Source organism: Pisolithus orientalis, assembly GCF_024613125.1.
Source record: "Pisolithus orientalis strain OTSU chromosome Unknown F5J12scaffold_2, whole genome shotgun sequence".
Lineage (NCBI taxonomy): Eukaryota > Fungi > Basidiomycota > Agaricomycetes > Boletales > Pisolithaceae > Pisolithus > Pisolithus orientalis.
Window position 1 is genome coordinate 1846565 of NW_026260783.1, and position 21123 is coordinate 1867687.

The 21123-nt window shown below is 50.8% G+C and overlaps 11 protein-coding genes across 11 annotated transcripts; 4 read left to right on the forward strand and 7 right to left on the reverse strand.

Annotated features, from left to right (window-relative positions):
* Window positions 1-28: 28 nt before the first annotated feature.
* F5J12DRAFT_798705 (Rad9-domain-containing protein) lies at window positions 29-2431 on the reverse strand. Its single transcript, XM_051744232.1, has 8 exons — window positions 2365-2431; window positions 2082-2314; window positions 1868-2027; window positions 1579-1809; window positions 1422-1528; window positions 488-1363; window positions 260-438; window positions 29-187 (listed from the first exon to the last, which is right to left on the reverse strand). Exons 1-7 carry the CDS (start codon window positions 2396-2398, stop codon window positions 412-414), a joined length of 1668 nt encoding a protein of 555 aa, XP_051605097.1. The 5' UTR covers window positions 2399-2431; the 3' UTR covers window positions 29-187; window positions 260-411.
* A 61-nt stretch (window positions 2432-2492) lies between these two features.
* Window positions 2493-4149, forward strand: F5J12DRAFT_918550 (uncharacterized protein; the record flags this gene model as incomplete). Its single annotated transcript, XM_051749227.1, has 2 exons — window positions 2493-2799; window positions 2863-4149. The coding sequence occupies exons 1-2, from the start codon at window positions 2611-2613 to the stop codon at window positions 4147-4149; spliced, it is 1476 nt and encodes a 491-aa protein (XP_051605098.1). The 5' UTR covers window positions 2493-2610.
* A 464-nt stretch (window positions 4150-4613) lies between these two features.
* On the forward strand, window positions 4614-5900 carry F5J12DRAFT_798719 (uncharacterized protein). The gene is made up of 6 exons (XM_051744233.1): window positions 4614-4957; window positions 5013-5119; window positions 5183-5319; window positions 5393-5555; window positions 5612-5712; window positions 5765-5900. The coding sequence occupies exons 1-6, from the start codon at window positions 4769-4771 to the stop codon at window positions 5893-5895; spliced, it is 828 nt and encodes a 275-aa protein (XP_051605099.1). The 5' UTR covers window positions 4614-4768; the 3' UTR covers window positions 5896-5900.
* Window positions 5901-6020: 120 nt separating this feature from the next.
* Window positions 6021-7401, forward strand: F5J12DRAFT_798722 (uncharacterized protein). Its single transcript, XM_051744234.1, has 4 exons — window positions 6021-6264; window positions 6327-6535; window positions 6593-6675; window positions 6732-7401. Exons 1-4 carry the CDS (start codon window positions 6032-6034, stop codon window positions 7389-7391), a joined length of 1185 nt encoding a protein of 394 aa, XP_051605100.1. The 5' UTR covers window positions 6021-6031; the 3' UTR covers window positions 7392-7401.
* F5J12DRAFT_798727 (mitochondrial carrier) lies at window positions 7402-8798 on the reverse strand. The gene is made up of 5 exons (XM_051744235.1): window positions 8477-8798; window positions 8398-8425; window positions 8175-8346; window positions 7679-8122; window positions 7402-7626 (listed from the first exon to the last, which is right to left on the reverse strand). The coding sequence occupies exons 1-5, from the start codon at window positions 8684-8686 to the stop codon at window positions 7491-7493; spliced, it is 990 nt and encodes a 329-aa protein (XP_051605101.1). The 5' UTR covers window positions 8687-8798; the 3' UTR covers window positions 7402-7490.
* Window positions 8799-10213: 1415 nt separating this feature from the next.
* Window positions 10214-14324, forward strand: F5J12DRAFT_197809 (SNF2 family N-terminal domain-containing protein). Its single transcript, XM_051738367.1, has 10 exons — window positions 10214-10350; window positions 10422-11673; window positions 11724-12200; window positions 12255-12339; window positions 12392-12623; window positions 12682-12816; window positions 12870-13469; window positions 13522-13641; window positions 13694-13896; window positions 13950-14324. Exons 1-10 carry the CDS (start codon window positions 10318-10320, stop codon window positions 14248-14250), a joined length of 3438 nt encoding a protein of 1145 aa, XP_051605102.1. The 5' UTR covers window positions 10214-10317; the 3' UTR covers window positions 14251-14324.
* Window positions 14325-14397: 73 nt separating this feature from the next.
* Window positions 14398-15156, reverse strand: F5J12DRAFT_713171 (snare-like protein; the record flags this gene model as incomplete). Its single annotated transcript, XM_051740813.1, has 3 exons — window positions 14398-14662; window positions 14734-15072; window positions 15125-15156. 3 exons carry the CDS (start codon window positions 15154-15156, stop codon window positions 14398-14400), a joined length of 636 nt encoding a protein of 211 aa, XP_051605103.1.
* Window positions 15157-15213: 57 nt separating this feature from the next.
* F5J12DRAFT_798743 (uncharacterized protein) lies at window positions 15214-17033 on the reverse strand. The gene is made up of 7 exons (XM_051744236.1): window positions 16712-17033; window positions 16560-16652; window positions 16288-16506; window positions 16142-16230; window positions 15860-16082; window positions 15719-15805; window positions 15214-15667 (listed from the first exon to the last, which is right to left on the reverse strand). The coding sequence occupies exons 1-7, from the start codon at window positions 16980-16982 to the stop codon at window positions 15477-15479; spliced, it is 1173 nt and encodes a 390-aa protein (XP_051605104.1). The 5' UTR covers window positions 16983-17033; the 3' UTR covers window positions 15214-15476.
* Window positions 17034-17067: 34 nt separating this feature from the next.
* On the reverse strand, window positions 17068-18943 carry F5J12DRAFT_761776 (uncharacterized protein). Its single transcript, XM_051742130.1, has 10 exons — window positions 18561-18943; window positions 18427-18505; window positions 18361-18374; window positions 18183-18313; window positions 18047-18134; window positions 17796-17868; window positions 17573-17740; window positions 17478-17522; window positions 17342-17425; window positions 17068-17275 (listed from the first exon to the last, which is right to left on the reverse strand). Exons 1-10 carry the CDS (start codon window positions 18916-18918, stop codon window positions 17209-17211), a joined length of 1107 nt encoding a protein of 368 aa, XP_051605105.1. The 5' UTR covers window positions 18919-18943; the 3' UTR covers window positions 17068-17208.
* On the reverse strand, window positions 18923-19815 carry F5J12DRAFT_761780 (DUF1168-domain-containing protein). Its single transcript, XM_051742131.1, has 2 exons — window positions 19479-19815; window positions 18923-19419 (listed from the first exon to the last, which is right to left on the reverse strand). The coding sequence occupies exons 1-2, from the start codon at window positions 19785-19787 to the stop codon at window positions 19048-19050; spliced, it is 681 nt and encodes a 226-aa protein (XP_051605106.1). The 5' UTR covers window positions 19788-19815; the 3' UTR covers window positions 18923-19047.
* On the reverse strand, window positions 19816-21120 carry F5J12DRAFT_798763 (VIT family-domain-containing protein). The gene is made up of 3 exons (XM_051744237.1): window positions 20821-21120; window positions 20352-20770; window positions 19816-20297 (listed from the first exon to the last, which is right to left on the reverse strand). The coding sequence occupies exons 1-3, from the start codon at window positions 21045-21047 to the stop codon at window positions 19996-19998; spliced, it is 948 nt and encodes a 315-aa protein (XP_051605107.1). The 5' UTR covers window positions 21048-21120; the 3' UTR covers window positions 19816-19995.
* Between the last annotated feature and the right edge of the window lie 3 nt (window positions 21121-21123).

Consider the following 21123-nt stretch of genomic DNA (forward strand, 5'->3'; position numbering starts at 1 on the left):
CTAACAGACTTGGTGCACCGCTTCGACGCGTGAAGTCGTGTACGACCCCCGTGCAGGTTCACTAATATTGCAGCGTGAGTTTTCCACTTGGGGGTGGAGTTATTGTCAGGCAGATCCAAATCAGTTGCAGCCCCTGTGCTCGACAATCGGTAAGACTATCTGCCCTTCGATAGTTCGGATATCAGGGTATGGACTCCAGTACACGGTCCCACGGTTTTTGCAATTGTACCATCATCTAACCCTTCGTGTAATTGCAGGGCATACAATCGTCAGAAAAGAGTGTCCATATTCTACGACCACCGCCACCACACGAGTACGTGGCACTCTCCCCCAGCCACTGGTAGCTTGCTCGTGTGTCTATTAATTTATATAAATAATACTGTCCACGCACGAGAAACGCAACTGGTCCGATCAATCCTCGAAAAGTGGTTGAAATACCTGACAAACTGTCACCTCACAAGCCCCGGGTAACATATCTCGCACGTACCTTTCTTGCGCCGCAATTCCCCTCCTGCGTGGGGCCAAATTCATCTTCGAACAGCTCTAGACTGTCTCTTCCGCCGCTCTCTACTCGGATATCTTCGGTCTCTAGAGTTGCAGACACAGCCGAGTCAACTTCATCTCCTCCTTCGAGCATAACGTGTGGTCCTTTTTTCACGTAGTCGGCACCGAGCCTTAAGGATCCTATGATCCGTTTTTCTGTTTGGGGCAGCTGTGGGTCGTGTTGAGGGGCTGGGCATGGTGAACTGGGCTTCGGCGGAGGTGCAAGTTGTGAAGAGGAAGGATAAAAGAGCGGCTCGTGTGATCTATCGGAGGCGTTGGGACTTGGTGGACCGGCATTGTCACCTAGATCCATCTCCATGTTGTCGTAGTCGTAGTCACCGCTGTCATCAAACATGGGCTGAAATTCGTTCAGGGAGGGGTTTGGTTGCGTCAGGGGATTTCGTCCTGTCGTACATGACGGAAGCATAGTGTCGGAATTATCATCCGCCTTCGAAGCTGTTCGCGACGTTGTACTAGTGCTGCGACTACTACCCGCAGGAACAACATCCGACCTGAGAGCGGCTTTCGCAGGTTTTTTCATCTTCTCCACTCGGTGAGACTGAGAATAATCAACAGCTTGCCCATCCTCGGTGGGAATATCGGGACGCGCACGTTTGCGACCGTTTGATCCAGCGTTGGCAAGGTTATTTGCAGTTTTAGGCCCCTGTCCATCCGCGATAGTGCCTTGTATTTGGGAGGTAGAGATGACAAACAAACACTCAGATTCATCGCCTTCAACGCCAATGAAAAGCGGTGCTGCTGGATCCGTAAATCGGAGCTCTAGCGGTGAACTTGTGGCCTCCGCAAATGCTATAGTTGCCTACAAGCGTTGAACGTTCTTCGTGCAAGACAAAAAGGGTACTCATGGGACAACTCACGTTAAACTCCCGCAAGTGGAAGGCAATGGTGATCGGCAGGGAAAATACCTCGTACACGTCGAATTCATCCACACTTATGGTAAGTTCAGTGGCCAACTGAATTCGTCCTATGCACGTCCATAAAATCCCGCGGTATTATTCACGCGTTCTCCCTCACCTTTGGCGTCAAGAGAACACTCGAGACTCTTGACATCAACGTCTGTGGCCCCAAAGGTCCAGACGAGCTGAGGGTCACCTTTCGTGCCACGGCCATTTGGAAAATGCTCCGTGATATCTCTGATAGCTCTTGGCCCAATCATTAAGCGTGACTCGTTTTCTGAATCTGGAACACCAGGTGACAGGAGGGAGCTCGGTATTAAGAGAGGCAGTCTGTGTGTCTTCACGATACCTGCATAGGACGCGTAGCTTGACCTGGAAAGTTCAGGACGAGTGATGCTATGACATACCAAGCTTGCAGTAGAACCTAACAATGAGTCTGCTTTCCAGGGAATTCCGATCTTCACTAGGTTCTTCCTGGTCATCCTGCGTGGGGCCCTCCACAACTGACAATTCACAACGTTCTACCGTCTTCTCGATTGTCTTGTGCTTCAGAATCGAAAGAAAAGTCTACGAATACTCCGTTCGATGCACTGCAAGGGTGGCCCAGGCGGCAAAATATACCTTGGTGGGGATCTGTCCCTTAATATCTCCCTCGACAACAACACTCGGAGAGCTTTTGTCCCTGTTTGCACCATTCCCGACTCTGTATCTGGAGAAGAAGCGTTTGCTGTACTTGAATCGACAGTAGGCCGACAGTGAGGAGTTTGTTGTGCTTAATGACAGATACTCTGTGTCCGCATGAATGACGAGATCATCGCCGTATTTCGACAAGCAAGTAAGGGCTCTGGAAAAGGCTGTAGCTTGGTGAGCAGGTGGTATGACCTGTAAAGCTTCCACGTCGTACGTTTGAGTGCATTCGCACTGAGCGTTACTTGCATTGCGTCGTGCTAACGTTGTAGCTTAAAGGACCCTTAGAGTCATGTGATCACAAGGTAAGTACATAGTACGTCATAGTAAATAGTCAAAGGTAAACTTAGAGCCTGAATACTCTCATATCGTTACCACGTGGGCCTGCTCGTCCATAGCCCGCAGTGGACGTGATAGGCAACTAGCTCGGTGTCTGGCTGGCATCTTCAGCTGTTCCGGACAGATGCACCCGGTTAAACTTGCAATCGTTGGCGGAGGGCCGTCCGCATTCTATGTAGCTTCTCGTCTGCTTTCGCTTCTCCCTCGCAATGACTCAAGTTCATCCTTTATCCGTGTGCACATGTTCGACCGTGTGTGGGCCCCACATGGTCTAGTGCGCTACGGTGTTGCTCCGGATCATCCTGAAGTCAAGGCGAGTTCGTTGCGAGTTTTTTTATTTTACAATTCGATATTGATTGCACTAACAAGACTCCAGAACTGTACGCATAAATTCGATGCAACCGCACTTGATCCGCGATTCCGCTTCTTTGGGAACGTTAATATTGGCTGTAATGGGCCCTTCTCGATGCCCAGCCCACTCTCCATTCCCCTTTCTTCGCTCGTCTCGAATTATACCCACCTTCTCTTTGCTACTGGATGTCCACTTCCCGCACTCCATCCTGCTATACCGCCGTCACGCCATTGTATCCCGGCCCTTTCATTTGTTCACTGGTACACCCGACACCCTTCTCGGCCGCCTCCACCTGCCCTCGACAGTTTCACCCACCTTACGTTAATCGGGAACGGAAACGTATCACTCGACATTGCTCGTATTCTGCTTACCAACCCTTCCGTCCTAGAGAAGTATGACTTGCCGGAGCAGGTCCTCGATGTATTGTCCCGGTCGGCAATCAAGCACGTCTCAATCATCGGTAGACGGGGACCTCTTCAAGCTGCCTTTTCTAATAAAGAGCTCCGTGAATTGATGAATCTTCCTGAAGCGTCCATGGTACCGATTGACCCCTCTGTTCTCGTTCCACCAGACGGGGTTACACTTACGCGCCAGCAACGACGTACGTTAGAACTCCTGCAAAAGGGTTCGCAACAGGCTTCCGGTAAAACACCAAAATCATGGTCGCTTGAGTTTTACCGATCCCCAACAAGTCTTACCTCATCGAGCCCCGCCTCGCCAACTGATATGTCGCAACTGATTCTCGCGCACACACGGGTAGATCCTGTCACTGGACGTGCCGTACCTACTGGCGAAACGTCAACCCTATCCACCTCTGTAGTAGTCACATCCCTTGGTTTCCGTGCAGAACCCACCGCTACTTTCCTGGATCCATCTGTTAACCACCTTCGTACTCGGGCAGGCCGCATCCTTTCCGCCAGTGGCACTACCATTCCCAACGTATATGCTTCCGGGTGGGCCGCTAACGGGGCCAAGGGGGTTCTCGCATCAACAATGATGGATGCGTATGCCGTCGCGGACACTATTCTGTCTGATATCACACCTGGGCCGGAGAGAATACAAACGACGGCGGCGTCCGAATATTTTTCTAACGTGGACTCGGCGGACATAATGATGAATCCGCAGCCTCATCCTGAGAATCCTCCCAAGGAGGTCGTACAGGGTATTAATGACGGCACTGTCACACAGTACAAGGATTGGAGGGCAGTCGATGCAGAGGAGATACGAAGGGGTGAAGTACTTGGCAAAGAGCGAGAACGCATGAACTGGGAGGACGCTAAGGCGTTTCTTGCTTCCCATGGACGGGGGTAAAACTATTCTACATAGATGTTCTGGAGGACGGTAATCACAAGGAATGTTGAAACCTGACGATAGTCACCAACGACCAACTCCCTGGAAGTGACAAGTGTATGGAACTCTTAGATCCGGAGCTTCGACTTTGTATTCATACGGCGGAGACAGAAAATATTGCAATTCACAGGTCCATGATACATGTGTTCATCGATCGAGAAATGTAGGGCAGACTATAAAACCATGACAGATCCTTCTTGAATCAGACCTGCACTTCTCAATTGCCCTTCCGCCTCGTAATGACGAGACGACAATATAATCGTTCTCGGCGCATCACCAGAACCGGTACAGAGTAGAGGAGTAGAAAACTGTCCGGGCAGAAATTGGCCGTGGAAGGTGAAATTCTCAGCTTGGCCGTCTTATATACGCAGGTCGGCCAAATATGAGCAAACATCGCCGGCCCGAGACTGATTCAACGCCATGTAGGCAGACTAGTCTTCTCGATATATAATAGAATCGGAACCTATGTATTTTCTTTACTGCCGCGAGGAAAGTAAATGCCAATCTGGTTTCGTTCCTGCGAGCTAAGTAGGTATGTATATTGAATGTATGTACCCGAAAAGTACTCGACCCCCCCAATATGTCATATTGCTCACCGCTGAATGCACCCACCATGGGCAAGAATAAGAACCTTTCGCTACGTTCGAAGGGAAAACGGAGATATGACCGTCAACATACACGTGGCCGACTGCGCGAACATGGTGAGCAGGAGGAGGGCGAGGTTTCGTCCACCGCCCGTCGTCGTATCGACGTCCCCGTGGCGATGTGGGTTAGTTCGTCGTGTGAATACGTGAGTGGGTACAGCTGATGCTGCGTGGTTGTAGGATTTCGACCACTGCGACCCGCGACGATGTTCTGGGAAGAAACTTGCGAGACTTGGTTTGATCAGGGAACTCAAGATTGGGACCCGCTTTCGGGGCGTCGTTGTCTCGTGCGTTCGGTGATAAAGACTCGTTGCGACGCTGACTTCGTTCACTTGACTACGGCTGCGTAGACCAAAAGCAGTTACGGTCGTGAGCCCAGGTGACCGAGATATCATCGCAAAAGATGGTTTGGCGGTAGTCGAGTGCTCGTGGGCCAGGATCGACGACGTCCCATTTTCCAAGATCGCAAGCCCAAACGAACGATTGTGTGAGTGTGCACTAACAACTCTATGATGGGGATTCAGATATCCAAACTGCTATACTGTATTCTCATTACATAGTGCCATATCTCCTCGCTGCAAACCCGACCAATTACGGTAGACCTTGGCGTCTGAACTGCGTTGAAGCTCTATCGGCGGCATTTTATCTGACGGGGTTCGACGCACACGCAAATACGCTCATGGGAGAGTTCGGATGGAGTGAAGCATTTTGGAACATCAACAGGTATTTACCACGCGTGCGAGAAATGAAGCGCCGTCTGACTTGTCTTCGTGGGCAAGATCGTACCTGGAAAGATACAGGACGTGCCGTTCTTCAGAGGAGGTCGTTGCCATGCAAGATAACATTATCTCTGAGCTTGAGCAGGCGAGGAGAGAGAAAGGTTGGTGACCATGTCCTGCCAGGGAATGAGCTCACTCAACAAATGTGGTCAGAGATGGACACCGGAAGCATAGACGATTTCCTCACTTCCAACCCGAACCACGCGGCATGGACAGTCGAGACAGAAGAGGACGAAGAGGAGGAGGAGGAGGGGGAGGAGGGGGAGGAGGAGGAACAAGGATAGAATTGTACTATGAATAGGGGTCGTTGTGTCATCATGAATGCGACCAGCCCTAAAGCGAGCAGGTGGCTGTGCTGTGGGTCACGGGTCACGACCACGGATGCAAAGCAAAACCAAACACGAGAAAGTCAGAAAGAAAATGGACAACCTGCAAGCATCGTATTGTGTCCAGAACATCGCCCTCGACCACATCCAGCAAGCCGTGAAGGCCTCATCGTCCACCCAAACCAATGACCCGTCGCAAAAAGTGCAGGACTTACCCTCTGCTGGACCATCTACCATTCCCGCCTTACTGCCTCCTAAGGACTGCTCCGTAAATGCTATCTCTCGGTCAGAGCAGGAGCGACAGATCATCCAGCAAACTGCCGCTGGGTGCGTCGCGTGGTTTTGCCAGATCTATTCGTGAATTTTGTTTGACTGTCCAACACAACCAGTTTTGCTGCTTGTCTTGCCGCGGACCATGCTGCAGTCTTGCACCCTGATATCGATTCTCCCTTTGCCGACCATGCAGACGTCGTAAATAGGCTCCTTCCCTACCATATATTTCAGCAGCCCCAAGAGGACACACGCACGGTAGCGGCAAGTAGACCACCCAAGGGCAAGGAAAAGGCCAAATATGACGACATCCGCCTGGAGATCAAAGGTGGGTTTGGCGTCAGCCTTCAATCACTATACGTGTTCATTTCGGCGTGCGTTCAAGAGACCCGCTTTGTTTTGAATTGCCACCAACGGCTTAGAAAGCTACAGGAGCGTTTTAGACGAGCACAAGTGAAAGATGGTACAGTATGTGATGATACGTCGCGCTACCATATTACCTTGAGGCTGATCGCAAATTTCAGCGTGCTTCGCCTGACCCGCAGGCGTACACTCTCATACAGGCCATTCTGGAGGTTGAAAGAGCAGAAACGGCTGCCGTGAGTTCCGAGCTGCGGAGTGCACGGAATGAATTGGATGCCATCCAGAGGGAAAAACGTGCCGCGTCGCAGCCCACTGTGACCAAATTCCGGTCCACATATTACCCCCAGGGATCCGCTCCATCACAGTACTACCGATCGTATGCATACGCATATACTCAACCGTACAGCGCCAGTATTCCCGGCGCAACAACGTCTACATTTTGCACTACGCCTCCTGCCCGATCGACGACCGCTCCGGCGACGGCATCAGGTGCACCTAGTTACGTGTCGTCAGGCGGGGCCATACCAGTCCAATTACCCGTCACATCGCTTTCTGCTTTGCATGCCCTGGGTATCGTTCCCGTTCCAGCCGCCTCGCTACCACCTCCGGATCAGCCACAGCCAGCGGCGGTCCTAAAGGGATCGACGTCTAATGGAACGATGTTAAGCCTCGACATCAACGTGTCTCTATTGCAGTCGTCGCAAATGAGTGGGTTGGCGCTGTTGTTGAATTCATTGATGTCGAAAGGGGGGAGTTCCGGCCAGGCGAGCGCAGCAGCTGGCAGTTCGGGACAAGCCGCTGCTTCACAACCGCAAACTTAATTGCTGTAGAATATCAAGATACTCATGTATTGTCTGGCTAATCCGTAGGTAGATATTACGAACACACGAAACAGGGATCGTTGCAGGGACGTCTTCCACCTAAGAAAATGCACCGGATACACATCCCAACATAGTTAACCACCAAGCCCGGTACAATGCAACCCAGCCTTCCTCCTCAACTATCGTCTTGGCGCAATCGATCAAACCAGTGTATGGGGCTCGGTCTGTTCTCAGCCTGATCACTGAGATGAGCTGTTTGCATGGAGGTATTCGGCGAGTAGACCTACCCAATAACATCTTCGTTGGCTCCTGCATACTCTGTGGCATCCTCGTTTGCACCTGCATACTCTGTGACGCCTTCGGTGTCGCCGCCCTCTTGTGAGACGGAGTTATATTCTGCTGAGGCGTGATTCCTTTGTATCGCGAGTCGTATAGAGATAACCTCAAGCGGAGTAAGCACCGCGGTACTAGCGAGGGCCAGGACAAAAAACAGAGATAATCTCAGAAGGGATACGTCACGCCATCCAGCCTGTGCTGCTAGTTCGGGGAGGATCAGGTGACGGATGGACCGCAGAATGAGAATGACGTAGGAAATGTGCGCGACCTGGGCAGCGAGGAGGCCCGGAGTAAGGTAAATAATCCATGGGCGGCGGCGTTCTGTGGGGGTAAGTAGAATGCGGCACGAATATGCTGCGTTGAACCAAGGGAGCTTGTGGGGAGTTGTAATGGCCCTGAAAGTGAAGTTGAGGAGATACGTTAGATATGGGTAGAGGGTAAGCTTGCCTGTCTGTGATGACGGTTTGGGGTAGGGAAAGTAGCATCGCAAAGATACTGTAAAATAAAATTCCGAGGATGCCAGCGGAGGGGGCGGTGTATGGACGGTGACGGATACTGTTGTCATCCAGGAATACGATGAGGAAGGCGGTGATGATTAGAGAAGATATCAAGGTTGGCACTATGCGAGGGTGAGGTCACATCAATCAGCCCGAGCGAACGGTGGACGCACTGAGGCCCTTATAGAGGCCAGACCAGCCCTATGGATATGATGGGTACCTGACTAACAAGACTTGGGTGAGGAGACGTACTTCGATGTCATATACTCTCTTGAGCATGGCGAAGAAGGACGAGATGATTGGACCGGTGTGTGGTTGTACGTCGCCCTCGGGGTCGAGCTGGAGACCCTTGGGGTTGTAGTTAGCCCTGAAACGCACGATGGCGCCCGTGAGTGGAACAATGATGGCCAATGAAATGGCGAGGGACACTGTGAGCACGATCATGTCGAATAAGCCAAGCATGATGACACGACGACGACGAGAGGCACTGGGCTTGAGTGGTGCTTGTCTGCAGGAGTACTGCGCAGTGCGGGCCACGGCATCTGCCTTTGGATTGGACAAATGGCGTCTAAACAGAGCCCGCTCTGCTCTTGACTCCTGTACCACCACCATCTCCACCAAGCACTTGGTAGGTGGGTTTTTCTGAGTTGACTACCATTGCGATCGTCGCGATATACTACTTCTCTACCGTCATCGCGTTATATACCGTAGACGATGGCTGTTTTTGCCTTCTTTCTTTTCTTTTTTGCCTCACTTTTCACGGACGATGACCGTCAAACGTGTTCGTCTGGTGGGTTTGACGGGTTCAAGCCCAGCTATTTGTTTCGCCGGGATCTTCCGACTGCTAGTATTCGCTAATAAGCAGCATTAAATTGGGTACTTGTCTTGAAAATTGGAACAGCGGTATCTTCCCTCTTCAAATGATGCAGCCGTCGTCTGCTACATAGGTGCGCCAGTGTCTGATGGCTTGTGGGATTTTTTTTGACTGACGAGCAACCTCCACCGTTGCGGGCGTCATGCTTCAGACTCGACTTTTATTTGATTACTCTTCTAGTGTGATTCGTTCGCCGTCAATCGGCAGGCATCCAGTCTATTGGCCCTCGTCCTCCTATCCTGCAGTTGTGAGTCCGGGCTGGGCTGGTCGCCTATGCCAACACTATCGAAGGACGATCCGCCATCGCTTCCTATATGCTTTCTATCTTGTAACATGTGACCCTCTGGCCATGGATGTCGAAGCTTTCGCCCTCCATTCCTCCATGCTACCGGCTATGCAATGATTTAGGATGTGTATTTCGAAGGGTTCGTCTTTTACCGCTCGCCCATGCGAAATCATTCCTCCCCTTTCAGTAACACCGAGAGTTTCGAGATGCGCGCTGTGTTAACAACCCCCCCACCTGCTCTTTGTCAAAACCACCAAATTGTCTTTTCATCCTAATTCCCCACCGGTGATGCAAAGGTTGTCTACCTCCCAGTCCCTTGTTGCGCAACATTTTTGTCCACCATGACACTGAGAGTTTCCAGATACGCTCTATACTGCAAACAATATCCCCCGTTCTGTCGAAACTACTAAACCTTGCCTTCATCCCGGCCCAATGCAAAGGTTGTCTATTTTTCAGTTCCTTGTTGCACAACCTTTTTGCCCACCATGATACCGGGGGTTTCGCGATGCGCTCTATACCCCACCGACCTTTCACCCCAACTCCCGCTACCAGTAATGCAAAGGTTGTCTGCCTTTCGGTCTCTCGTTGCACAGTCTTTTTGTCCACCCATGACGCCGAAGGTTTCAGGATATGCCTTGTCGCGCCAGCAACCTTCCTGCACTGTCAAAACGACCAACCGTGCGTTCATCCCTAACCTGCTACCGATGTTGGAGGTTGTCTGCTTTTCTGTCCCTTGTTGTACACCCTTTTTGTCCACCATGACCTCATGTACAGTAGCTACAAGTAAAATATAAATTTTTCGTGCCACACTGCATTGACTCTCCGACGTCCTTATTGCTACGACCACCTTGGGCTCGTTGCACCCCCTCCTCGTCACCCTCAGACCGGGGCCGACACTCCACATCCCTTATATACCTGTTGGCGACATCGACCATGGCTACAGAGGGCGACGTTGAGACTAATAGAGTCAGTTTTCGTATGGGTTGCAACGTTTTTGTCTGTTTTCTCATTAGCGCCCGTTATCTTCGTCGTACCAGAAAGCTGCCCTAGACGGACTAAGGTTCCGCAAAACAACACGACAGGAACCGTCTGATGTTGGAAGTTTTCAGCCTGAGCTCAACACCATCCCAATGCGTTCTTTGCCAGCACAGTCGAGAGATGCTTCATCCACCTTTCGCTACCACCCACCTGCCACACCGTCCACCACCGCAACGGTACTCGTTCCCAACTCAAGCCCTCTCTCTGCAGACAACCACTACCAGCAGCCATCCTATCCACATCAACAGAGAAGCGCATACGAGTCGTCCTCTGCGCCAGGCCTCAGTCACTATTCCTCGTGGAATTTTGCAAACCAGCCCACCGCTCTCGATCCCCTGTCTTCCTCCAGCGGCTTCCTCAACGGCGGCCTGCCCGTCCCCGCTCACGCGTCTTTTACGCGTCATCAAGCAGGTGATACCCGGAGATTATCGGACGTTGATGGGTTTGCGGACGACGGTCCTCCTAGGAAGCGGATTAACCGTGGCGACCACCTCCAGTTGCCAGGTGAGCGCACGTCTGGGCAATCCAACGTGCTCGTGCCCGACTCCCCAGATATACAACGGCCTAGCTACAGACGGAAGGTAAACGCAGAGTCAGCTTCGTCAGATGACTCGTTACCGGATATTCGACATTCGTTGGGTACGCCTCCCCCAGGGAGGTCGCGCATCGTGCGAGGGCAGCGCCCTGGTTTCTCCGAAGTTACTGCGCAGAAGGAAATGACGCAGAGCAAGGATGCGTTCACCAAATTCAAAATATTGAATCCAGAGCGAGATCCCATGCTCGTGCAAGCCGCATGGGTGCAAGCTGGGGGAGATATCAAGAAGGCAACCGACCTGTTACACGATCCGTCATGGAAACCTCCGCCTCCCGTTCGTCGACAGAGTCCATCCATGCTAGTTTCTGACGTTCCCAACGAGACTGGTCGGGTGGCCGAAGTGGATGAAGCCACCAAGGCATCCCGCGCTGCTATGAAAGAGAAAGCAAAGAAATCGTCGATATATGCTAACAGAGTCGTCCTCGATATCACACCAACCACTCCCATAGCCTCAACTTCCTTTGTAGCCTCTCCCATGTCGCCATCTACTCCCCTGGTCAAACCTCCCCGACGGAGACGCTTGAACGCTGCGCTCATGTCAGATTCAGAGGAGTCAGATACTGATAGCCGCTCTTATTCGAAGCGACTGCCTGTTGAGAGGAGCGCGTTCGACTACTTCAATACAGCCAAATCGGATGCGCTTCAAGAGTTGACTGGTGCGTCCTCTATCCCCCTACTTACGTATCGTTCTCACCTTGCACCCCAGGTTGCACTCCAGAGCAAGCCGGGGTAATTGTGTCATTACGACCATTCTGCTCCGTCGATGACCTCATCATCAAACTTGGTCAGGGCAAAAAGAAGGCAGGACCAGCCGGCATTAGCCCTCGAATATTCGAAGATTGTCAAACGGTGCTGAGTGGCTATGGCGCTGTGGACAATGTACTTGAGAAGTGTGAACGCATTGGAGCGAGTTTGCGTGCTGCTATTGCTTCGTGGGGTTCCGAAGATGACGATAGGAAAGGCAAAGGCAAAGAAGACTTTACTCTGGGTGAAGTTGAGGATGGCTCATTGAGCTTACACTCGTTGGATGTGGTCAAGGGTAATGCATCGAAGCAATATATTGCAACGCAGCCGGCAATGCTGCCAGACGGAGTGACTCTAAAGGAATACCAGTTGTTGGGTGTCAACTGGCTATACCTCCTCTATATGAGAGAGTACAGTTGCATACTTGCAGATGAGATGGGTATGTAGTTATTTCTTCTTCCTGTTAGTGCTGGTTTATCGAGGAGACGTTTAGGTCTGGGTAAAACCATCCAAGTGATTAGCTTTTTCGCACATATGAAGGAGAGAGGAAACGTCGGCCCTCACCTTATTGTTGTACCGTATGTCTGGTACTTGGTTATCGTTCTGCTGTTTGCTCACCTCATGCCTCAGATCTTCTACACTGGAGAACTGGTGTAGAGAATTTGCACGTTTTGCACCATCTATATCCATCCAGACGTATTATGCCGGAAAAGAAGACCGTCCAGCACTTCGACAAACCCTTCTTGACACACAGCGCCGCCGTAGCAAGAATGGTACTGGCTGGGAGGTTCTCATCACCACGTATAATCTAGCACAAGGTGATGAGCGGGACCGCAAATTCTTCAGAAAAATGGAATGGGACGTAAGTTCCTGCACACTCACCAGCTCCAACCTTGTCAATTGAGTCTTCGTCTTCTCAGAGCATCGTTTTCGATGAGGGTCACGTCCTGAAGAACTTCCAGTCACAGCGGTACCAGGCACTGCTCAAGTTCGAGGCTAGATGGCGCCTCCTCCTTACCGGCACCCCACTGCAGAATAACTTACAGGAACTTGTGGTAGGTAGAATACCTGACATCTCTTCGGTAAACAACCCTTGACCTCTTATTAGTCTCTTCTTAACTTCATCTTACCCAATCTGCTTGGCGACGCCATGGACTCCCTGCGAGCCATATTCAAGACCAAAGGTGATGCCAAGGTCACCTTACTATCACAAGAGCGCGTATCGAGAGCAAAGAAGATGATGACACCCTTTGTCCTGCGACGACGAAAAGACCAGGTACTTCACGACCTCCCTCTGAAAGTGGAACGAGTAGAGTGGTGTGAGATGACGGATCTCCAACGATCTATTTACGAAGACGCGCTGCAGCGTTCCAGGAAGACCATTTTGGAGGTAGAGTCCAAAACACCGAGCACCTCAGGTGCTTCAACACCGAACTTAGCCGGGAAGCCTGCGAAGAAACCCAAAGGAACTCGCCCGAAGGACAAATATGCCGAGAACAGTTCCAATGTGCTCATGGATCTGCGGAAGGCGGCTTCGCACCCCATGCTCTTTAGAAAGCTCTTCACGGACCAAATTTTAACTTCAATGACGAAAATCTTGCTCAAGGAACCTGACTTTAAAAAACGAGGTGCCGTATTCGAGTATGTCAAGGAAGACATGGAGGTCATGACAGATGCCGAGTTGCAATTCTTCTGCCAAGGTTACAAGGTATAGAACTGTTTGTATCGAAGTGAGAACCTCTGCACTGACACCCGATCAGTCCACTCGCAAGTTCCTTCAAGACGAGACATGCTACCTCAACTCTGGCAAGGTTATGGTGTTGCTGAAGCTGCTAGAGGCATATACTGCTCAAAAACGCAAGGTTCTGATATTTTCTCAGGTCAGTTACTTGTGCCACACGTCGCATCATCTATTCTGAAACCCGTAGCTAGTTCACTCAAATCTTGGATATCCTTCAAGCTATCCTGAAGCTCAAAAATACCAAATATCTGATATTGACAGGATCAACCGCGGTAGACGTCCGACAATCACTAGTTGACGAATTCACTGAGGATGAATCGATACCTGTGTTTCTCTTGTCGACCAAGGCTGGGGGAATGGGGATTAATCTTACAGCTGCGAGCGTGGTCATCATGTGTGTCATGGTCATTGTTTTCATTTCCAGTTTTGATCGTTGACATCCCGCAGGTTTGACCAAGACTTTAATCCCCACAATGACCGGCAGGCTCAGGATCGTGCCTACCGCATTGGCCAAAAGCGTGATGTCGAGGTAGTAAAATTGATCACGCGGGGTACGATCGAGGAGGACATGTTACGTTTAGGCGAAACCAAGCTGGCACTGGACGAAGCTGTGGCTGGTGAGGGTGAGGACGGCGATGGTGACAAGGGGGAGAACACGCAAGAAAAGGAGATGAAGATGTCATTGATGAACGTACTGAGGAAACAGCTGGAGCAACAGGATGCTGTGGCGCCTCTACCTACTGCATAATCGGAGGTATCGAGCAGAGGGTAATGTGAGGGACATAGGGGCTAATTTTCCTGATAATGCTGTAATGTAGCTATACCATCGAGCATTTAGACATCCGGATCTATCCACGGACAAGTGAGGCACTTTGGTTTGTGGTGGGATTTTGCATTAGGCAAAGACAGATAAACCGCGAACCATGCGATCCACGCTGGCTCGGAAATACTCATTATCGATGCCCTGTTCCCTCGAGTCCATTGGAACAAGAGGGTTTCGAGCGACGTAGTCCACGAACGGCCCGCTGTAGATCTGCCGCAAGACGAACCGCAGGCCGTCGGTGGACGGATCACTCAACATAATAAATTTGTACCCCGACAGCGTCTCGTAGAGATGTAATTTGTATGTCGACGTGCGAAAACTCGTGAAGTGTTCATCTCTACATTGTGTATTTTAAAAAACAACATGACTTAGACCCCCCTGGCATTAAGAACAACGAGCAGCACACACCTCCCAGAAAGTTTTTTGATCATATTCCGTAGTGAAAGTATGACACCATAAACAAGCTTCGCCTCTTCGTCGAACGTGAGTGTGTTGAGCCCGGGTCTAACGGTTGCTGTTGGCGGTGCTGTGCCAGTTGAAGGGTCTTCGCCGATAGCAACGACAGCACCAGTGGTGGATACGAGAGTATTCCTTGGACTACTAAATGTCGAAGGAGCAGCAGTGGTGCCGCTATCAACCTGTCGTGGAGCAACAGCACGAGACACGGCCTTCAAAAGCCCTCCCTCCATGGCCGGCCTCGTCTGCTTGGTACGGTGCCAGTCATGATAATATACGCAGGCACAATGTCTGTGCGCAGAGATGATGAATCCAGTAGGAGCGGAAATCTCAGACGACGTACCTATCGAAAACGTAGAGACTATAGATCGTCATCTCCTAATACACCTTGTCGTACTACTCTGTTATCGTTGCAACTTCGTCACATTACATCATCGTCCCAGGGAGATACGAAACCTTCTAACACCACATGTACAACGCTGCCACGAAACCTCAAGGAACATCAAGCCATCGTGCCGGCAGTGACTAGTGATGATTGAGTATATCAGCTAATTTAGCAAACTACTGAGGCGCTATCCCAAGCCAGAGGCACTGGAAGAAACCCTGGAAATCAACCAACAGAATTCAGGTCGACGTGCAGTACTGCGGTGAGCCATCACGACTAGGTATTTCTATGGAGATGAGAGCAAACGGTTTCATGTTCTCTTCTGCTTCAACTGAGCGATGGGCAGCCGGTATACAGGCTGAGTGAAATATTCCCTTGTTCTTCCCCATCGTTCCTGATCTTCCCCGCTGTCGACTTGGACAGAGCTCCAACGAACTTCTGCTCCGATGTCGGACAAATGGCACTCCGACACCCGTGAATAAACATCATAAAAAAGAGCGTCTAAAGTAGAGAGTCAATCAATAGCACCGCGCAAGTTGCGTACAGACTTACTGGTTGCTCCGAGGCCATTAAAGAAACTATATCGCCCCTCAGAACCTGCCATCAGGTCGGGCAATAGCTTGAAAAACTTGTGAAGTTCTGCCCTGAGGTATGTAGTCAACTTTGAAATGCATGCCATCCAGCACCTCTCACCCTGGTAACCTTCCGCGAAAGTATCGTTATAGACAACATCAAATTTTCCGAGATCGCGGAATTCTTTGCTTTGAATGACGTTTTGCCACTTGCCTGCCATAACTTTGACCCCTGGCTTGTCATGCCACCCTCGCTCTCGCATGTGCGCCAGTACATCTGGGTGGGCTTCTATTATGACATGCAGGGAAGGAGGTTCGGATAGTTCTTGTAGTAATGTGTCGATCTGCTCGCGGGTTAGTGCAATATGAGGGACGGGTATGATGCGGAACCGTCTGTACTGACAATTCCAAGGCCAAATCCCACGTTAAGGATGCGAAGCCCCTCCTTCAACCTCGGGTGGTTGGAACATAACTCGTCCACAGTCTTGCACACTGAGCGCTACCATGTTCAGCTTGGTTCATGCGCTCAGATACAATGCAATCACTGACTGATCTCCCGCTCCCAACCCATCATGACACCGATCTCCGTGTCATCCTTGAACTTGAGAAGACAAATTTCTTGGCCATTTGCATCAGTGGTATATTGTAAACGCGAGGCAAGAAACTTGTCGTTTGATCCGGCTGCAGTATTGTCCTCACTGTCGATCACGAGCGTCGACGCAGATTGCACAAGTGATGAGCGCGAGGACAACACTGCAAGCAATAGCTCTGACACAAGTTCGGTCATTAACACGGCGATCATACGTAGACAGCCCATGTACCTGCGCGGATGCCCGCATCGCGGATAAGCTTGTAACACTCCTCATTATTCATGGATAGGGCAATATCACCCGCCGTGTTTCCAAGGTCGTCCACTGGTGGCAGCCCCGCGAGTGAATTCCATACACCAGAATCAGACCAATGTCCGACTTGCCTGCATTCCAGACTGCGCCTTCGGCCAGGAACATCTTTACCAGCTGCTCGCTCCCAACATACGCTGCGGCATGCAAAGGTGAGATACCTTCATTGTCCTGGAACCACAAAGGAGCGCCTGCGTCGATAAGATCCTGGATATTTGTGAGGGGTTCCTTTTCTAGTACAGCTTGGATCAACGTGGTGCCCAGTTCAGTCAGCGTGTTGATTTCTTCAATGTCTTCAGCAGAAACCTCGCTGCTGACTGGGTCTGCTTGCGAATCGTCAGGCATTTGGCTCTTGATACTACACCTGAAGAAAGATAGTGTAGCTTATTAAAGAGGGCCAGCGCCGGGACATGATGATCTCGGCAAAACGCTCAGATTAGATCAAACCATAAATAATATGACATTCGTATAAGACTGGCAATCAAGACGCTCAAATTTCTTCGCCCTTATCACTACGCCAATAGCCAACGTTCGATGCATGCACCGGACAGTTAAATAGTAGAACATGATCTCAATCATTTTGATCTCCGTTGCCATCGGATCCGTCATCCACAGGGAGTGTGATCATATCGTTCAAACTGGACCACAAACAGAAACAGTTAATGACATCATAAACATTCCGCCAAGTTAAGTGTCCGACTTACCAGTGGACGAACGGCCGGAGTGCTCGCACGACGCTCTTGAGCTGTTCAATGAAGTCTGAGCTCAAAACTTGTTCGTCCGTGAAGCTGGCAACAGTAATTCATACATATTATATGCAATCGATGTGACAGAACTTACGTCCGCGAGACCGCTAGTGATCGGCACTTTAAGAGATCGATATCCCTGTCATTGCACGAGTGAATTTCAACCATACACAGTGAACCTGCCCTCACTTATGGTGTTTGCTCACACCTTTTGGAGCTGTTTTTAATTCATCCTCGTGGCCAAACACACTTTGGCGCTTTCCGTCCGGATGAGGCCGTGGCTCCCCGAAGTTCGCAACGAATTCCGAGTTAGAAAGTATCTCACGAAGCCGAGCCGGTGAGTGCAGTATGTGATTCCTAATGTCCGGGGAAGGGACTGTGGGTATTTCGCAGGGCTATCAATGTGACAAACCTGATGGTTGACAGTTCATCTTTCCCGGGACACCACGCCCCGGCCGCAATTATGCTTTCGTCTCCCGGCTTGACTTAACAATTGTTAGCATACTCTTAATGTAGAAGGTGCCCGAGAATAACCTACTCGATCTGATTTTAGGATCCGTTAGACTCTAGCGGAGTACCGGAAACAACCAACATGGAAAGACTTACATATGGTCTGTATGGATGACAGTCAGTAGTGAGTAGGTAACCAGGGCTAGGACTAACAGAACGCAAAGATCCCCTTCCTCCCACTTCTTGAGAAGCTTGCGGACAGTCCCGTCTTGTACGGAGTCTTGTCGTTGCTGAAGCGTATCTGCGTCATAGTGTGAGCGTGTATACGTTGTGGCATTTGAAGCCTCACGTCACGGTAGATTCTATGAATTACGTCTTTCGGTGGCAGAGGAGGAATTTGCGGGTCGACGCTGACAAGCATTTCGCTGAAGGCTTCAATGAATTCCTTGAATTCCTTTTCACATCGCCTGTATACGGGTTCTGCTAGAGATGAGATGCGCTCGAAGACCCGGAAGCAGGATATATACCATGGAGTTTGAACCTGACTCAGGGGTTAAAACTTACTAAACCAGAGAAACTGGTAGGACTCTCACCACCCGCGTTCGTTGCAACTCGGGTTTCGCAATTGAGCCAGGAAGTCGAGAGTGTGCTGCGAAATTTGACCTTTGGGGCCTCCAAGAATCAAATATCAGCGACAAAATATCTAACGGACTTGCAGGGCACTCACCCCACCCCGTTTGAGGAGCTTGGACAACTTTGCCTACGACCTCTTGACCATCTTTGAGATCAATGTCCGTGACGTCTTCGGCTTCGGCTTCGTCTTCTGCCTGCGCTTTGCGCTTCTTTTTCGCTGGAGAACTGTGACCTCCTTTACGTTTTCCGCGCGAAGACGTTGATGCAATCCCTTTGGGCACCGCTTTGGTCGACTTAGAGGTGGCTCCGCGTGGACGCTTCTTTCCTCCTCCTTTGCAAGTGGGTTCATCGTCTAGAGCATCGCTGTCCAGCGACGTCTTGCTGGAGACGTCACTCTCATACCCTGAGCGTGCTTCATTGGTTTCTTGGACAAGGGGACGTGGTGATGGCATGTTGGTGGACGAGTCACGACACCCGCGTCGAGACGCGTAGCTAATGAGACTAATTAATACACGTCATAGTGGAGAAACCTTCACGGTGCCCATGATATAGTACAAGACGATCAAACGAATGTAGGAATGTCAATCATCTTCGTGAATTATAATTTTCTGTTCTGATGATATCAAGCGTGCCTCTGACGCTGCTTCGAGATTCGCGAAGACTGCTTCAACAACTTGTTGCTCAGCGTTCGCAAGCTCCTCATCCTCGTCACTCTCTTCCCCCGGTTTCCTGAATACTAATTCTGTCCCATTGACAATCCGACGCTTTTTGACAGGTGCTTCCGCGGTATCGTCCATTCCGCCGTGATCGTCACCGTCAGTGTTCTTTTCGGCCGACTTAGCCTTCATTCGTTCTTTCTTCTTCTGTCTTCTAGCACGATTCTTAGCAGTCTTAGCTTCAGCAAGCGCCTCTGCCTCTTTCCTCTTCTTTTCGAACTCGGCTTCTTCAGTCTCCTACATACAGCATCGTGTGTCAGAAAAGGTTGAGCGTTATGACATGCACATGATCACACCTTTCTTGTAGCTTCCTCCATTAGTTTCAGCCGTTCGTACTCTCGTCTACGACTAGCCTTATATACATGAAATTCGCCGCTTCCGGCTCCTGCGCTCGATCCTTGCACGTTCTTCATCATTTCCCTCGCCGCACGAATGGTTTTCTCCTTCGGTGGAGGTGGAATGTAAGCTGGTTTGCTCGGATCCTTGAGAAGCCGCTCAAGTTGAACGCGCTGATGATCAAGCGGGGTGACCGCATGACGCACGGTTTGGCCTGGCGCTGGAGATGCTGAATGTGAGTTGGGCGCGGGCGAGTTCGTCGCCGACATGGATAGTGCAGTAAAGACAATATAACAAACACAAGTAAACAAAGGTGTCCTTAACCACTGTGCCAACGTCTGACAGCTTTCGACATTTTGCAGCTTCCACAGCCTCCCTTTCGCTCAACCAAATGATTCAGGCCGTAGATCCGGTTGTACATGTGGTGTCCCACGAGTGTGGTGGGGTCAATTTCGCTGAGCCGAACCCAACTTGACATTATGGATCCCGTTCAAAGAGGGCGACCATTCCATATGCAGCAGCCGCTGCGGCCCCACCCACCATTAAGGTGCTGACTGCACCCCATATGTATCCTGCTACGTCATTACCGGCACCAGTAACCCGGGCCTTAATAGCGCCGAAGACAAGTAGGACAACTCCAGTGAGAATGCAGGAGTAAAGCAGAGCAACGTGGGCGCGGCTGATGAAGAAGTACGGGATCAGGGGGACAATGCCGCCGACCAGGTAACCGAGCCCAATTGTCATAGCAGAGAGGTAAAGTCTTCTGGTTGGTACTTCCTCTGTTAAAACAGCTGGTCAAATATATCGGAGACGGGTGGGAAGTCACCACATACTGAGTCCTTCACCAAATTTGAGTAAGAACGCAGTGAGCCCGACATCATCTTTCCACCTGAGTTGTTGTCGTTCTTCGTCTGCTGGACCTTCGGTCCCTTCGCATTCGGCCGCTTGCAAACTTTTAGTGACCGCCTGTGCAGTGGGCACGTCGACGCCAACCGGTCCTAGTATCGCGTAAACTTCTCTCTCCATTTCACCATCGCAACTACGTTGCACCCGACAGGAAATGTGCCGTTTTAAGAACCCGTAGTGATCTCTTTCGGCTTGCGATGCCAGGAAGCCACCGACGCCCATGGAGATAGCACCCGCGATAAGCTCTGCTATACCGCCAAGAACTACAAGTCTGGATTCTCCAAGGGACGAAAGACCGGCCGTGAGGGCAAAGGGGACGGTGAGACCATCAGACAGACCGATCACGCTAATAAAAATACTGAGAAGAGATAGTGGTCCAACAGCATGATAACCTACACGTCACGGACGATGTCCGGATCGACTAATGTGCGGTCGTCGTCATCCTTGAGGTCCTTGCAACATATGTCGCCTTGGCGGCCATGCCGACCGCACTTTGCATGGAGAGGTAAGGGTACTCCAGGATTTGCAGATTCTAGAGCCCATACTGGTGGTTTTGGAGGGTTGTTTGAATCCCTGTTGATGGAGATAGGCGCAACAAGTTCGCCATTCGTTTCTGAAGACATGGAGGCCAAACTGGGCCTCCTCCGAGCTGGCGCCTTTGGTGTAGATGATGAAGATCTACGCGATCCACATCAACAT

Coding starts and splice junctions, on each gene's coding strand:
- F5J12DRAFT_798743 (XM_051744236.1), bottom strand. CDS start 16,982: ATGCCTGACGATTCGCAAGCAGACCCAGTCAGCAGCGAGGTTTCTGCT. Junction 16,653..16,711: donor AGGCGCAGTCTGGAATGCAG/GCAAGTCGGACA, acceptor GGCTGCCACCAG/TGGACGACCTTGGAAACACG. Junction 16,083..16,141: donor TGGGATTTGGCCTTGGAATT/GTCAGTACAGAC, acceptor ACCCGCGAGCAG/ATCGACACATTACTACAAGA.
- F5J12DRAFT_798719 (XM_051744233.1), top strand. CDS start 4,769: ATGTCATATTGCTCACCGCTGAATGCACCCACCATGGGCAAGAATAAG. Junction 5,120..5,182: donor TTTCGGGGCGTCGTTGTCTC/GTGCGTTCGGTG, acceptor ACGGCTGCGTAG/ACCAAAAGCAGTTACGGTCG. Junction 5,713..5,764: donor GCAGGCGAGGAGAGAGAAAG/GTTGGTGACCAT, acceptor AAATGTGGTCAG/AGATGGACACCGGAAGCATA.
- F5J12DRAFT_197809 (XM_051738367.1), top strand. CDS start 10,318: ATGGCTACAGAGGGCGACGTTGAGACTAATAGA. Junction 12,624..12,681: donor TCAGAAAAATGGAATGGGAC/GTAAGTTCCTGC, acceptor TCGTCTTCTCAG/AGCATCGTTTTCGATGAGGG. Junction 13,897..13,949: donor GCTGCGAGCGTGGTCATCAT/GTGTGTCATGGT, acceptor GACATCCCGCAG/GTTTGACCAAGACTTTAATC.
- F5J12DRAFT_798705 (XM_051744232.1), bottom strand. CDS start 2,398: ATGCAAGTAACGCTCAGTGCGAATGCACTCAAAC. Junction 2,028..2,081: donor AGGGACAGATCCCCACCAAG/GTATATTTTGCC, acceptor GAGTATTCGTAG/ACTTTTCTTTCGATTCTGAA. Junction 1,529..1,578: donor GTGTTCTCTTGACGCCAAAG/GTGAGGGAGAAC, acceptor GGACGTGCATAG/GACGAATTCAGTTGGCCACT.
- F5J12DRAFT_798763 (XM_051744237.1), bottom strand. CDS start 21,047: ATGTCTTCAGAAACGAATGGCGAACTTGTTGCGCCTATCTCCATCAAC. Junction 20,771..20,820: donor CCGGACATCGTCCGTGACGT/GTAGGTTATCAT, acceptor TATTTTTATTAG/CGTGATCGGTCTGTCTGATG. Junction 20,298..20,351: donor CAAATTTGGTGAAGGACTCA/GTATGTGGTGAC, acceptor CTGTTTTAACAG/AGGAAGTACCAACCAGAAGA.
- F5J12DRAFT_798727 (XM_051744235.1), bottom strand. CDS start 8,686: ATGCTTGGCTTATTCGACATGATCGTGCTCACAGTGTCCCTCGCCATT. Junction 8,347..8,397: donor TGGCCTCTATAAGGGCCTCA/GTGCGTCCACCG, acceptor ACCCTCGCATAG/TGCCAACCTTGATATCTTCT. Junction 7,627..7,678: donor GCCAACGAAGATGTTATTGG/GTAGGTCTACTC, acceptor CTCAGTGATCAG/GCTGAGAACAGACCGAGCCC.
- F5J12DRAFT_761776 (XM_051742130.1), bottom strand. CDS start 18,918: ATGCCATCACCACGTCCCCTTGTCCAAGAAACCAATGAAGCACGCTCA. Junction 18,506..18,560: donor AGCTCCTCAAACGGGGTGGG/GTGAGTGCCCTG, acceptor TGATTCTTGGAG/GCCCCAAAGGTCAAATTTCG. Junction 17,869..18,046: donor GAAGGGGATCTTTGCGTTCT/GTTAGTCCTAGC, acceptor ACAATTGTTAAG/TCAAGCCGGGAGACGAAAGC.
- F5J12DRAFT_798722 (XM_051744234.1), top strand. CDS start 6,032: ATGGACAACCTGCAAGCATCGTATTGTGTCCAGAACATCGCCCTCGAC. Junction 6,265..6,326: donor ATCCAGCAAACTGCCGCTGG/GTGCGTCGCGTG, acceptor CAACACAACCAG/TTTTGCTGCTTGTCTTGCCG. Junction 6,676..6,731: donor CACAAGTGAAAGATGGTACA/GTATGTGATGAT, acceptor CGCAAATTTCAG/CGTGCTTCGCCTGACCCGCA.
- F5J12DRAFT_761780 (XM_051742131.1), bottom strand. CDS start 19,787: ATGTCGGCGACGAACTCGCCCGCGCCCAACTCACATTCAGCATCTCCA. Junction 19,420..19,478: donor TGGAGGAAGCTACAAGAAAG/GTGTGATCATGT, acceptor TGCTGTATGTAG/GAGACTGAAGAAGCCGAGTT.